General features: G+C 51.5%; 1 protein-coding gene across 1 annotated transcript in view; it reads left to right on the top strand.

Moving 5' to 3' along the window:
- The window catches only part of CACNA1D (calcium voltage-gated channel subunit alpha1 D), a 321,680-nt gene that overhangs the window by 300,331 nt on the left and 6,891 nt on the right, over positions 1-14,458 (top strand). The window contains exons 40-43 of the mRNA XM_082638784.1: positions 8,334-8,450; positions 9,160-9,527; positions 11,452-11,601; positions 12,986-13,155. Coding sequence (XP_082494910.1) covers positions 8,334-8,450; positions 9,160-9,527; positions 11,452-11,601; positions 12,986-13,155 — 805 coding nt within the window. The remainder of the gene's footprint in view (positions 1-8,333; positions 8,451-9,159; positions 9,528-11,451; positions 11,602-12,985; positions 13,156-14,458) is intronic.

The following is a 14,458-nucleotide window of genomic DNA, read 5'->3' as shown; positions in this document are numbered from 1 at the left end:
ACTAACACATACACCTGCATGCCCAAACCAACCCAGGCGACACCTCAGGTTCCATCTTAACGCGTCCGCGGGAAATACCACCACACCCAAACCTCATCCGACATTGTCCGTCTTTAATTCAAAGCCAGTCTGGGGATGCCTCTTTGGAAGCAGTGTGGTCCAGTTTCAAGGACACTGGGAGTCAGGGAACCTGGGTTCTAGTCCCAGTTCCAGCGTTCACTTGCTGTGTGACCTTGGGCAAGACACTTAACCTCTCTGTGCCTCAGTTTCCCCATCTGTAAAATGGGGGTAATAATGTCGACCTACCTCACAGGGCTGTTGTGAGGAATAGCTAAGTGATTGTAAAGCACTTTGAACGTATAATTGCTTATTATTAAGACTACAACAATAATAATATCATATGCCTGTTTACTACCAAAACTTTAAGAAATTCTTGTTTTTCTTTGACCTCTTCTCTGTTCTGTAGTGATCCATCGAGAAAGAGAATTCTCCCCTTCTTGAGATATCTAGGAAATGCATAAAGATGTAAACAGAAGTAACTCTTCAGGTTGTTTTCTCACATCTTACAAAAAGTAGATTTTTTTGCACAAGAAGTTGCTTCGGGTGGGGGGGGGGGCGCCTCTGAAATTCTCAGCTGATTCCAAGCAGTAGTTGAGGAGTCAGTACACCTGATGCTGAGCCCAAGATACCCAGAGGTATTCAAAAGTAACCTTAGTGCAAAACCTTGAAGTTCCTGAAATGTCTAGAGAAGAGAAGGGTTACAAGCCCTGGTCTGTGCAGACTGGAGGCTGCGTGCATGTGTGCGTGTGTGCAGGGCGTGGAGAGGCCCAGGATGTGGGGAAGCCCGGCTCCTGGCTGTGCTCATCCACAGCCAGGCAGGGTGGGGGAGCCGTGTAGCCAGTGGGAAGAGTGGTGCTAGCAGAAGTCCCCCAGGCCCGTCCTATGCATGACTGAGAGGGTCCCTCCCAGCCTGGAGGTCTGCTCCAGTGATGTCTTCTGTGCTGTGACCTTTGTTCCACTTGGGAAACAGGCCTGGCGCCCGATTCTGTTCCCATGTGTGCAGACTGTCTTAAGTCTAGGAGCTCGTGGTGGGTTTTCTGGATTCTCACAGCAGAGTCCGTGGGGCCAGAGAACAGGGTTGACCTCTTCACACAGCACCATGGGTGGTGACGTGGGCATGGGGGTGACCCCTGTGAAAATGTTGAAGCACAGCTGTACCTGCTAGTTGACAGCTGTGGCCCCCAGCACTTTGAGTGTCCTCACCCCCTGCTAACATCCCAGCCCTGCACCAAACCCCTCTGTGATTCAGTAACTAAAGGGCGAATGCCTGGTGTAGCAGGGACCTCTGGGAGCCTATTCTGGTCCGAAGGCCCACCTCTGCTCTGACCGGGTAGTGCCCGGGATAAACCAGTTATTAGGTATGTGGTGTATCATCCCTGAAAAAGAAGCTGGTCAGCTCTATGGGCACAGGTAAGGTGTTTATCCACTGTCACAAACGATCCCTCTGTCCCTGACCAACCCTGATGTCGTTTATTAAATACTAAAGGGAGCGTATGTGCTCACCCCCGCCCCCTGTCTGTGTCACCCCATCTCAGAGGCCCACAGTGACCATCTGTCTTCTAGATCTAAGTCTCTATACACCAGAGCCTCAGCAGAACAGCTCTAAGCAATCCATGTGGCTGGTGTCTCCACATGCCTTTCTGCACAGTCCTTCCAAATTAGAAACTGGAAAACAGTAACTGTCTAGGTAGGATTTATGGAACGGTCTAAATGGAACGTGAGAATCTTGCCCAACGTGGGCCTGGCTGTGTGCTGAGTGACGGCCCTGGTGGTGGCTGGTGGCTGAGACCAATTGGTAAAGGACAGCCAGAAGTTGTCGGGGCTACCTCCCGCCTCGCTCGAAAGGGAAACAAGGCTTCCCTGGAACCTGGTTCACAGTCAAACTGCAGATACCTCTGTCCTTTTCCCTAGGACCTTAAAAGAAGAGTAGCTTTAAACGTAGAAAAGTTGTAAGAGACAAGTCAAGTTTAATATGTCAGATTGACAGACTCAGCAAACTCGGTGCCCAACACCAGAATCCATGGTGCTAAACTCTTAAGCTCCTGGATGGAAGACACAATGCAGGCCAGAATCCATCATAGGGACACAGATGTAGGATCGGGCCTCAGGCTCTTCTTCAATAGCTTATTCTATGGTGTGACCTAATTAAAACTTCAGTTGATCCACAGGATTATTGGGTACTGGATTCTCTAAAAGGCAGGCGATCGTTCCTCTCTAAGAATAGTAATTATTATTTTCAAAAGTCTTTGAGACGATAGAATTACTGAAAATAAGGAAAGTTACATGATGTCATCGCAGAAGGTCTTAATTACTGTGGCGTGTAATTGACTAACACCCACCTAGTAGCCCTCTTTAGCCCAAACGTATCACTTGGTTATCCACAGGCAGGAGCTTGCGAACACTCATGGTTCCTTGGTTGGGTAGCTACCTGTACAAATTAGTTCTCCCTGGCACACTGTAGCCCTGAGAGAGGTGGCTGTTTGGGGTGATGGGAGGGCACATCATTCTAAGGCACAGTGAAGGCAACCCGTGCTAAAGGCTAACTCAGAGAAGCCATGAGAAGGATGTTTCTTCCCAAAGTAGAGAAAGGTCGGGGGAAATCACAGGAATCCGGGATGGGGGAAGAGCCCAGCTCCAGGAAAAGATGGTGTTGCCTGTCTGAGGGCGGGTTATCATCAAGTTCTACAACTTTTTGGTCTCAGGAACCTTTTATGCTCTTAAGAATTATTGAGGACCCTTATGTATCAATATTTACTACATTAGGAATTAAAGCAGAGATTTTTAAAATGCAGAATATGCAAGCACAAAGATGCCGGAGAGATGAGATCCCCAAGGTTCATGCAGCCTTTGAAAACCCCCACTGTGCTCTCCGGAGAGGATGAGAGCGTACAAGGCCGAGAGCATCCTTGTCTTATTATGCAAAACACAATGACCTCTTGGACCCCTTAAGGTGTCTCAGGGGGCCCCAGAGTCCTAGGGCCACACTTTGAGAACTGCTGCTCTGGGGGATTGATCCCATATCCCCCCCCCCAAAGGAAAAGGGTGCTGGAGCCTTTTTCTAATCTCCCGCCCCTACCTTGAACTGTCCCCTAACTCCCAGGCCCGTCCCCAATCCCAGCCCACTCACCTATACACGGAGGTGCCTGAGCCCCCAGCGTTCAGGCTGAGAGTTGTACTGCACAAGCCATGTCTCACTGCCGGTGCTGATCTGGAGGAATGGTGGTATGAATTCGTGTGTGAGAGAGAAGTGTCTGTAAGGATCTCAGCTCCTGAGAGTGGCACGGTGGAGACAAGGATATGTGCTGAGTGTAGGACCAGTTTTCGTGATACCTGGTGATTTCTGTCATTGCCGTGATACAAGAGTGCTGCTGAGTTAGTTGTAAGAAGTTTCACCTTGATTGAGTGGCAGCCACAGTCACGTGGGGTTGCAGTCGTGAGTGAGCGCATGGTGGGAACTGGATCCTGGCACTCTTCCCCGTAGACCCAAAAAGGTGGGGCGGCATGGTGTCACTGGAACAGCAGAACTGGGCATCGCGATCCCTAGCTGAGCCTTCACTAGTGTGGGCAGGTCACTTAGCCAAATGGGAGTAATCTTGGCTCTCCCCTCCCCAGCCCTCCCTCCCAAGATGTAGTGGGATAAAGTATGTTACACTGCAGTGACAAAGATGCTAGCAGAATAGGTCCCGATTTGTGACTTCTGCTAAGCCCACATTTTAAGTAAAACTCTCTCTGTTATCAGGAAACTGGCAAGCATTTCTCCAATGCTGGTGTTAAAACTACAACCAAGAATTAAGGTGGAACTAAAACAGATAGCTCTGTCAGATCAGAGGAAATGTTACAGATTGCTTTAGATAATTTTTTTTAAGTTGCAGGGAAATGTCATAGATCACTTTAGGTAATTTTTTTAAACTTCCCTTAATCTTTCAAAATGAAGGTAACAAACGCCATGTACACAGCTGAGTGCCACCCCCAGGGTAACTTACATGGTAATGTTACAGCTGACTTTGCAGCCAGGGTCGGAATCACTGTGCATGACTCACGGGCATGCCTTCCTGGTAATTCTAGCCCTTTATGTTTATATATAACTCGAGGACTGTTCATAATGGACGCAAAGGCCACACCATCACGTTTTCCCTGGTGGAGAGCAATGACAAAAGAAGGGGTGTGCCTGTGTGTGATGTGTGTGCATGTGGGGATGCAGGGGAGGTGGGATGGCTTATAGATGAGCAGGTGTATGCTATGAGAATTTAATCTCCAGTTCTTTCTGCCGAGGGAGCTAGTCTAAAATGATCCCTTCTAATTGGGTAGGGGCGGAAGCCTGCTAAAGGGTTAACCAGAACTCGCTTTTAACGAGATGACCGAGCAGGGCCGGCCTTGGCTGCGGGAGGCCTGCCTGTGATAGAGACCGGGCTCTGCTCTTCGGCTGGAGCCTGAAAGCCTGGCACTCATACCCGAAGATGGATGGCCTGGCCCAGTCCCGACTGGAGACTCACACCTCTTATCTGCACTGTTACAGTGTAGGTTCAGGAGGGGTTCCTGGGCGTTTCTACGTGCTGAGAGCTGGCAGGCGACCGGTGTGAGTGATGGCGCTAGCTTAGGGAGACAGGCAGTGAAAGCATTTCAGATGCACCAGGTAGGAAAAACTTAACCCTGAAAGTGGGCAAGAGAAAGGAAGGTAAATGAATGGTCCTACTTGAGGTTAAAATATCATACATTTATGCTATTGCTTCAGAAATATTTAGAGGTTTTATAGTTTGGGGTTTTTTTTTTTTTGGTGACTTAATCATTCACTAGAGTAAATATCTATAAAATTCCAATTAAATGGTGTCTAAAATTTAGAGCAACAGTCTACAGGCAAAGCGCCAACATTTCTTTTTTTAACAAAAATATTTATGAGAACATCTAGCATTTAAAAATCAACCAGAAACTAGGCTTGATTCTGTTTAATATTTTATATGATTGGACATCTTAAAACAAATCAATAATGTTTATATTTTATAGAAATTCTGTGTTTATTCAAAACCATAATTCTACTGTGATGTTAATGGAATGACTTTATATGGCTTTAATTGCGTTGGTTTAAATGCTAATGACCACATTTCAATTTAAAATAGTATTTTGCTGATAGAGGTAGACACAGATATGACATATGAAAGAATAGATAATTTTACTGATTGTAAAGTGTTTATTTCAAGAAAAAAAATGTTCTCTTTTTTTTTAAGGGCTGTGAAAAACAAATTTTTCAAGGGTTTAAGATAGATTTCTGCACTTTGGGAATTGGAACTTGTGCCTATGGAATTTTTGGAGCAGCCTAAGCTACCTTTTAGCTTGATGTGTGTGCTAGAAAACTTTTCATTATCATGTTTTGTGATATGTAATAAATTCAGGGTGCTGTGCTTAAGCTTCGTTTCAATTCAACTTTGGGAACATCTGTCTCCCTCATTCCCAACCCTGGCAGATGCCCCTACTCTCCATAGTACCTCCCCCCTCCCACCCTGTCTGTCTTTCCTCAGATCCCCTGTGAAAGAGTAAAGTCAGTCTCTGACTCTTAGAAGGTGTGTTCCTTCCTGCGTGGAGCAAGCAAAATATAATCATGATTTCTGAGCCTCTGCTTTCCTGTCTGGGAAGAGTGATGCTTTCTCTCCTCCTTTGATGTCTCTTTAATAAATATGTTGTCCTTATTTGTCTTTGGACGTGGCCTCTTGGGCCACCTCTCAATTTCCTCCATGATTTATGTTGCAAACAAATTCTCTGTCCTGTGTTTGTTCACTGCTCTCTCCTAATCTTGTGTATCATTGAAGACATGCTGGAGACAGTTTTTGTTTTTATTATGCAATTATGTCATATGTGTATTTCAGTGAAATGTCAACCCGTCAACAGAGGATGATGTTAAAAATTATCCAAATAAATAGTTTTCTATTTCTTCTAATCAGACCTAGTCCAGTCAGTTGAATGACAGTGAATAGGATTATCTGCTGTTATTTAAACAGAGTTTTCCTGGCCCACACTGCCTTGGGACATGGATGAAGGTACATAATTTACCTGGGGATGTTGACTCGGTGCATTGTCACCTGTGTGTGTTTTGTGGCAACGGAAGCGGGTGTCGCAAACCTGGTCTCTTGTTTGGGAGCCTCAGATATGTAACAGCTCTTTCTTTGCAGTGATCCAAAATCAGATGGTGAAACTCTGGCTTCGTTTATCTTCCCTTGATAATTGTGCCCTACGGAACACTGCCTGGATGAATTGCAGGCTGTTCAGTAGTACTGGGCTCAACCTTGCTGCCCAGGCCTGCGGCTCTGCTGTACAAGAGTTTTCATCCACTTGGCATTAGAGTTGCCTTCTTGATGTTTCCCTGAGAATGGTGTGGGTCTGCCTCTAAGACAGATGATTTCCCAGGCTCAGATGTGCTGGAAGCGGGGTCCTGAGAGAGGAAAAGAGTGAACGTGTGTGTGTGTGCATGTACATGTGTGTGCTTGTAGGTGTACGTGTGTGCACGTCTGAGTGCGTGTGTCTGGTGCCTGTGATCAGAGGGACAGGTGAGCGAGAGGCAGCCTCACTGACCACACCACAAGCTGTTCTGGGTTTGGCCCTGGGACACGTGTGTCCTTCCCCTGCGAGACCATAGCCTTCTTAGCCGGGAACCTTAAGGCTTTGACTCCAGGCAGCTCGTTCACCCCCACAGTTCATAAAATGGAAAGGTCTGGGGCTCCTGTATGCAAAGAATGGTTCAAACCAGACGCAGCCTGGTGTGCCATCTTTAAAAGGATCCTCTCGTAGGCTGAGGGCTATTACAAACGAAGCCATTTTCACGAGAGCCTCTTGGGCGGTTCCATATGACTGCAGAAGACCGGTCTGAGCGTTCCCACACTCGTGGGCTCGGTCCTGCCGGATCTGGCAAGATGGGGGCCACCCTCCCCTCCTCCCCTCCCCCCCCACCCCCTCCACTGCCGGGCGTGTCTCAAATGTGGTCACCATGCTTTGTCTGTGCTCTGTACCACCCGCTGCCGGGGCTTGTGGAGGAAGGACAGGGAAGTGGTCCCCCCCTCACACTGGGGGGTGTTAGCTGCAGATGGAGACCTGCATAGCCAGGGCCTCAGATGTTCTCCACACCTTTAGTGGCTACTGAGGTGTAGACAGATGGCCGGCAGGTGAGGGGGTACCACCCGGGTACAGGACGGGTGACCTTAGACCGGGGACAGGGAGGGAATGCCTCTTTCCGATGCCAGTCTTTTTGTGTCCAAGGATAGAGTAACTGTACTCTCCCTATTAGCATGCCATTTTCCTTCAAATTGTTGGTCAAAACATCATAATTTTCTCAGAGCCAGCAACCACCCCTCCCCCATAGGTAGTCCATAAGCATCTCGAATATTTCCCTAGAGAAATTAAGTACAATGGGAGGGCTTCTCCCAGGCCCTGTCCCACTGGAACCAGGGGCCCAGGGTGAGGAATGCCGGCTGTGAGGGCCTCAGGGAAATGCAGAATGTCCGCGAGGGGCCTGAAGGGGTCACCTGGCAGGTCTGGCACCGCCTCCAGAGGCTGGGGCCCCTTTCAGTGTGTTGTGGTCTTTAAGAGGATGACCCAACCATTGGCGAGTTCTCCGCCTGAGCACAGGCTGCAGGCCCAGGTGCCAACAGATGGCCATGGAGCCTGGCCCTGCACAGCAGCCCAGGTCTGTGCGTGTCTGTCCATCGCGTTCTGGTCCTGAGTGTGCTGGTGGCTGCAGTGTGTTGTGTCCCTCCCTCGTTCCCATGGCTTTGAAGCAGAACCAGTGGCCCGGTTGGCTGCTTGGTCTGCTTGCCCTCTGGCACCTGCACTAGGCTTCTCATCCTGGGCACAGCCAGCGAGCGCTTGCCACCCTCCCTGTAAAACAGCCGCGCCGTGCTCCTCGTCCTTTCCGAGGCTCCGGGAGATGGCGCTCTGCAGGCCATCCTTCTGTAGACAGTCATTTAGACATGGGCCTGGGCTCTTGGCCATGGCAGACCCTAGTACTAGTAAGCGAGCACTGTTCCCTGCGAGTGGGGGTATTTGAAAAGGCGGTCACTGGCCTCAAGCATCCCAGCCCAGGACCATCTTGAACTCCTGACCACACCCTACATCCCTGAGGCTGCAGGGACACCATCAGTTACATTCAAACAAGTGGTCAGTTCCCTGGACTGTCCTTTGGAGAAACCTTCCCCTCCCACAACTGAATCAGGCAGGAGCAAAGCCAGGACCCAGGCTGGGCCCAGGCCACCCGTGTTGTCTAACCTGTTTTGCCATTTTCATTGATCTAGGCGGGATTAAGGACACTGCACGACATTGGGCCAGAAATCCGGCGTGCTATATCATGTGATTTGCAAGATGATGAGCCGGAGGAAACAAAAGGCGAAGAAGAAGAAGATGTGTTCAAAGTAATTATTCCACGCCTAGCTACACACTGGCCACTTGGAAATAGCGGGGCAGGAGTCCAGTTGGGGCAGTTAACGATCTGCCAAAGAGCCTGGAGAATGCACACCAGCCCCAGGGCCTAGAGGGGCTTGTGGACCATGCCCTCCCCCCTGCAGGCCCTCCCCGTTCAGCAGCCCCCTTCTAGGGCCGGGCCTGCTCCCTCCCTGAGCTTGCCCCTCTGCCCCACACTGGCCACTTCGGAGGAGCTTGGTCACAACCACTGGCCGGCGTGGATGAGCATCCTGGGTCCTTCTAGCAGCTGCTGGCCCTCCCTATCCCTTCTTCCCCGGGCCGGCTCTTTGATCTGCCAGCGGGCCCTCCACTTCCCAGCCCCCGGCCCAGAGACCTGCCTGCCGCCCAACCTCAGCCATTGGGGCTGCCGACAGCCCTGCTGGGCGAAAGTCAGCTCACCTTGGAGCAACCGGAAGAGTGCACTTGAATGACAGCCGAGCGCTGGCTCCCCAGCTCAGGAATCGGTAACCTTCCTCATTTCAGGGGGACCAGCTGACACACACAGTCACCCTGGTCACTGAGACACTCAGATTGTTTTACAGGGATTCTATGGAGCTTACCTAGAATTTGTTTTTCATGTAGAAAAGAAATTACCTAACATAGCTAGCCTGCATCAAATATTTGTTAAATTACCTGGTGTTGTCTCCCATTATTTTGCAGAGAAATGGTGCCCTGCTTGGAAACCATGTCAATCATGTTAATAGTGATAGGAGAGATTCCCTTCAGCAGACCAATACCACCCACCGTCCCCTGCATGTCCAAAGGCCTTCAATTCCACCTGCAAGTGATACTGAGAAACCGCTGTTTCCTCCAGCAGGAAATTCGGTGTGTCATAACCATCATAACCATAATTCCATAGGAAAGCAAGTTCCCAGCTCAACAAATGCCAATCTCAATAATGCCAATATGTCCAAAGCTGCCCCTGGAAAACAGCCCAGCATTGGGAACCTTGAGCATGTGTCTGAAAATGGGCATCATTCCTTCCACAAGCATGGCCGTGAGCCTCAAAGAAGGTCCAGTATTAAAAGGTAACGTTTAAGATGTGTTTGCTCTTGGTAATGTAGTGTCAGCCCAAGGCAGGTCTTTCTCCCGTCTCTGGCACAGGTGGGAGGCTCCCTGCGGGCACTGGTGTTAGGACCTGTGAGTGCCTCCAGGTCACAGCTTCTTCAGGCACTGGCCATGTGATGAACCCAAAGGATAAAGGGCCACCTGCCACCCTGCATCCTGCTCTACGCGATGCCCCTTAACACAGGAGCAGCTGCAAACTCTACCTTCCCCGACTGTACCACATACTTAGGGACTGGCAGACTTTTCCTGTAAAGGGCCAGAGAGTAAATATTTTAGGGTTGGAGCCTCATAGAGTCTCTATTGTAGCTAGTCACCTCTGTTATCGTAGCAAGAAGCCAGCCATAAATCATATGTAAGCGCACGGCTGCAGCTGTGTCCCGGTAAACCTTTATTTGTGGACACTGAAATGTGAACTTCATGCACTCACGTGTGATGAAATATTTTTCTTCCTTTGATTTTGCTTCAGTCCTTTAAAAGAATAAAAACTGTTTGTAGCTTATGGGCCATGCAAAAACAGGTGACGGCCTGTATTCAGCCCATGAACCCTAGTTTGCCGACCCCTGCTCTAGGGAGTAGCTTGATATATTTGCTTTTTAAATTTTGCTAGAAATATTTAACTTTTATCTTCTCCCTCCCTCCCATGTTATGCCTTTCCTGGATAGAACCCGCTATTATGAAACTTATATTAGGTATGTGCTCATTGCCTGTATTTATGTGTTAAATACTGTGTGTCCTAAGTGGGACCAGATGGCCTCTCTGAGTGCTGAGAGATGAGAAAGCCCTGGGAGCCAGCTAGCCTAGTGCAGGGTGTTACAGCCCAGGGCTGTGGGCGCAGAGCTTTCAGATCCATATCTGCACAGACTGTGTTACCATCCAAGGACCTAAGTTCACATGCAGCGTGCCCACAGCTATAGCCCCGCAGGCCTCAGTGCGGTGCTGGGAGAGCCCCTGGCCTGTGGAGCTGGGTAGTCGTGCTGCTGTCTGGGGTCAGGCCTCTTGTGGAGGCTTTGTAAAAGCATGACCCCCCACCTCCTGAAGTCCAGGAGCCAGGCCTTCTCCTTTGTGTCCTGAGCAGCCCCCTACCCACGGGTAGTATACCCTGCTCCCTGTTTGTTGAACCCAGTTGGACTGTGGGTGGGATGGTCATGGTGTTGGGGACAGGGAGGACAGATGTCCTGGTTTAATGATCTCAAGTTAGAAGTTACTTGAGCTGGAGGAGGGTGGGAGAGAGTGAAGAGCTTGGAGGAAGCACAGTCCTCTGTTTGGAGAGCAGTGATGCCACAGAGCCTGGCCGGCTTCCCTGAGGGCCGAGGCCAGGACATCTGGGTTTCAGGGAGACATCACGACAGTCCTGGGGCAGGGCTGTCTTTGAAAACGTGGTGGACATTGTCCGGGAGAGTCTCCCTCCCCTGGGACCCTGTACTCAAAACTCCTGTCCCCTTTCCTGGGTCAGATGCAGTGTGAAGTTGGGACCCTCTTTGCTTCAGGCTCTGAAGGCACCTTGGGCCGGGGTAAGGAGGCACAGGGATCCGAGCAGGTGGCCTGGGAGCCCATCACTGCAGGTCTCTAGGTCCATTTTCTTGCTCTATTTCCAAACTACATCTACTCTTTTGGTTCTCAGGCCTCTGGGGGTAGTGGTATGGCACTAGCATCATCAAGGCACTGAGAGAGAAACCCCTTCCTGGTACGTGCGTGCGCACACTCAAGACACACACACACAGCACCACTGCCAGAGGCATTAACAACCCAGCCCCACTCGAGGCAGGAGCACCCAGGGAGATGCCAGAGCGCCTTGGGCAGGGCCGCTGTGGCCACCGCCGAGGCACAGCCGGAGGAGCTGTCTGCCGCCCGCCCAGCTGCTCAGGCCCTCTCTCCCAACTGCAGGTCTGACTCAGGAGACGAGCAGTTCCCAACTATTTGCCGGGAAGACCCAGAGATACACAGCTACTTCAGGGACCCCTGCTGCTTGGGGGAACAGGAGTACTTCAGCAGTGAGGAGTGCTACGAGGACGACAGCTCGCCCACCGGGAGCAGGTGAGGGCTCTGTGGCTCGGAATGACCTTAGGAGGCCTTGCTGTCTCCTGGCCCTGGGGCTGCGTCTGCTCATGAAGCCACGGGCCACCTGCTGCTGCCCTTGGGACTGTCCTGGGAAGCAAAGCAGGAGCACAGCCTCCAGGCCACGGGAGAAGTCAGGGCAGGAGAAATAGGACTGGGGAGAGGCAGAGTGGAGGCCTGTGTTTTCAGGCCTGTTGACTTATTTCCACCAGGGGCCCACCCATGAGGCTTTAGTGTAGGCTCTAGAAATGAGAGCCTTTGCTAAACGCTGAGCGCTCTGGGCTGGGGGCTCTCGCTGTGTAGCGGCTCGTCAGCCCACAGCTTGGTCGGTCTTAATGGACAGCTCCTGCTTCCCGCTCCCATCAGGTGGTCTCTCCTAGAGGTGAGGGGACAAGAGGTCAGAGTGGCCCCACTCAGCAGATGTGCCTCTCTAGGCTCCTGTCCTGAAGAAGGCAGGTATGAGGTTAAAGCGGATACTTTGCTTTAGGACAGGTAGCAGGCAGTGCAGGGGGATAAAGGCCACCTACCACCCTCTTCTCTGTAAACTGCATCCTACTGTGACCGGTGGCCCATTGAAGTGGACGTGGTTCTGTGGTGAGGTCACTTCTGGTGTCTGAGATGTTGTTAAACGTCAGCCTCGTCTTTCAGGCCAGCCACAGCTGAGCCTCCCTCACCCTGCTCTGCGCCACGGCCTTCCGCAGGCCTCCCTGGATGCCTGACTTGCAGAGCCACTGGTCCTGAGCCAGCTGCATTCTGAGTTTCCGTCTTCAGGGCCTTTGCTCAAACCATGACCACCCCCTTGGATGCCCTTTCCCCACCTGTGCTCACCTAATCCCACCTTCCCTTCAAGGGCCTGCTCCTCCCTCCTCTGACTGGAATTGAAATGCCACCCCCCCACCCCACCCCGAGAACCCACGGAGCCCCACCCTGAGCCCCTCTCTTCCAGTGCCCACCTTCGCCAGCCTGCGTTAGAATTCCATGTGCATGAGGTATTTGCTAAGCTCCTTGACCGCGCTTCATGCATCTTCGTGGCCCAGGCGCCCCGCTCAGCACCTGGCCGAGGGCAGACCCTCGGGAGGAAGCGAGCGGGTGATAGTCAAGCTTGCAGGGCATCTGCAGTCCACATCTGACCGGGGTCTGAGGCTGCCCCAGGGAGGGAAAACATCAGCACCTCACTCATCGCAGGTCTGCCATCCTGAACCTTCCTGTAGCAGCCCTTGCCCTCCATCTAGAATTTTCCATGGAGCTGAGGGCTGCCTTGTTCTACTGTGTCCAAGGCGGTGGGGAGAGGACTGTGATGTGGGCTTGTTAATTAGGCTCTCATGTGTTCCTTGCTCTCTCTTCTGGCCTTTTCAATCACCAGGCAAAGCTACAGCTGTGGCTACTATAACCGATACCCAGGCAGCAGCTTGGACTTCGAGCGGCCTCGAGGCTACCATCACCCGCAAAGCTTCTCGGAGGATGATGACTCACCTGTTTGCTATGATTCCCGGAGGTCTCCAAGGAGACGCCTGCTCCCTCCCACCCCAACATGTGAGGCCAGATTTTTTGTTTGGGAGCAAGGCTCACAGAGCGCAGCGTGCCTCTCCCCCTGCCCCAGCCTGGGGGTGGTGACGGACGTGGTCCTGCCACGTTGGGGGCCTCCAGTCCTCGAGACCAGCCCCCTAGTTGGAGATGCTGTTGGCTTTCTTTCTCATCTGTGTGCCACGTGGTAGGGCTTAAAGCGCTTCCTGCTGAGAACAGAGGGAGACAGTGTGAGGCCCCACAGCTGCACGGTATGTAGCACCTGATGAGGGGTTTTCAGTGCGCCTCATCACTGCCTTTGAGCTTGGGATCTTCCCTGACAGGTAGGCAAGACATGCACCATGGTGTTGATAGTCCCACTCCCTAGATGGGGCGGTGACCCCTTAGAGGGCGGAGGATGGGCCCAGGCACAGAGTGGACTTGAGCCCAGGCCTCTTACCAAGGCCCATGAGGAGTACCTGGGGGTTCTTGGTATCCATCCTTCCTCCTCTCTCCCACCTTTACCTTGGTCTGCCAGTGCTCTCTGCTCATGGTAGGTTGTGGCCTTGGTGGTGACCTCTAGGGTAGGCGCTCCCATCCTGGGGCCAAGGAATCCCCTCCCGCAGAGAAGGGGCAGGGGCTGGCTGCTCCCTGACCTGGTTTTCGTGTGCATCTGGCATCAATGGTGCCACCAGGAGATCTGGGTCACCCACAGTGAGGAACTTGAGCCAGGGAAGGAAACACAGCAGTGGCCCCTGCCAGTTCCTGGCTGGGTAGTTTGATTTTGGACACGTGCACATTTTGATGCTGGTTAAAGAATATCTACTTCTGGCGTTTCTGAAGAATGAGGCATATTTTGGGGTAGGACTCTAATCAGTAACCAAAAATAACCAAGACACAGCGGCTCTGAGTCTGCCATCTAGTGCACAGTAACAAGTGCAGTTGGGTGGTGCCCAGGTCCTATCTCTCTCTAGCTGTCATAGCCCTGCTGGGAAGTGTAATCAGACCCATTTCCATGGTTAATATTTAATTTCACAGCCCCAAACAGAAGCTGCTAAACAGAGCAGTTCTGGGGTCCATCAGTACCAGGTGACGCACACGCAGGCGAGGCTGGACAGAGGCCCCTGGCCCTGTGAGTTCCACTGCCCTCCTGTGACCTCCCTGTCTCCCTTTGGTGGCCACGATAATCACCATTCGCAGGTGCCGCCTCTGTGAATCAAGGACCCTGAGCGGGCAAGAGTGGCTGCCCTCCTTATTTTTAAGGGTGAATAAATTAAATGCATCTTATTTGCTTTGCTGCCCATCCAGTCAGACCTCAGGCAGGGAGACCACA

This window comes from Mesoplodon mirus, assembly GCF_964341445.2.
Source record: "Mesoplodon mirus genome assembly, chromosome: 12".
Classification (NCBI taxonomy): domain Eukaryota; kingdom Metazoa; phylum Chordata; class Mammalia; order Artiodactyla; family Ziphiidae; genus Mesoplodon; species Mesoplodon mirus.
Note: the sequence above shows the minus strand (reverse complement) of the source record. Positions and strands in the feature narration are given on the sequence as shown.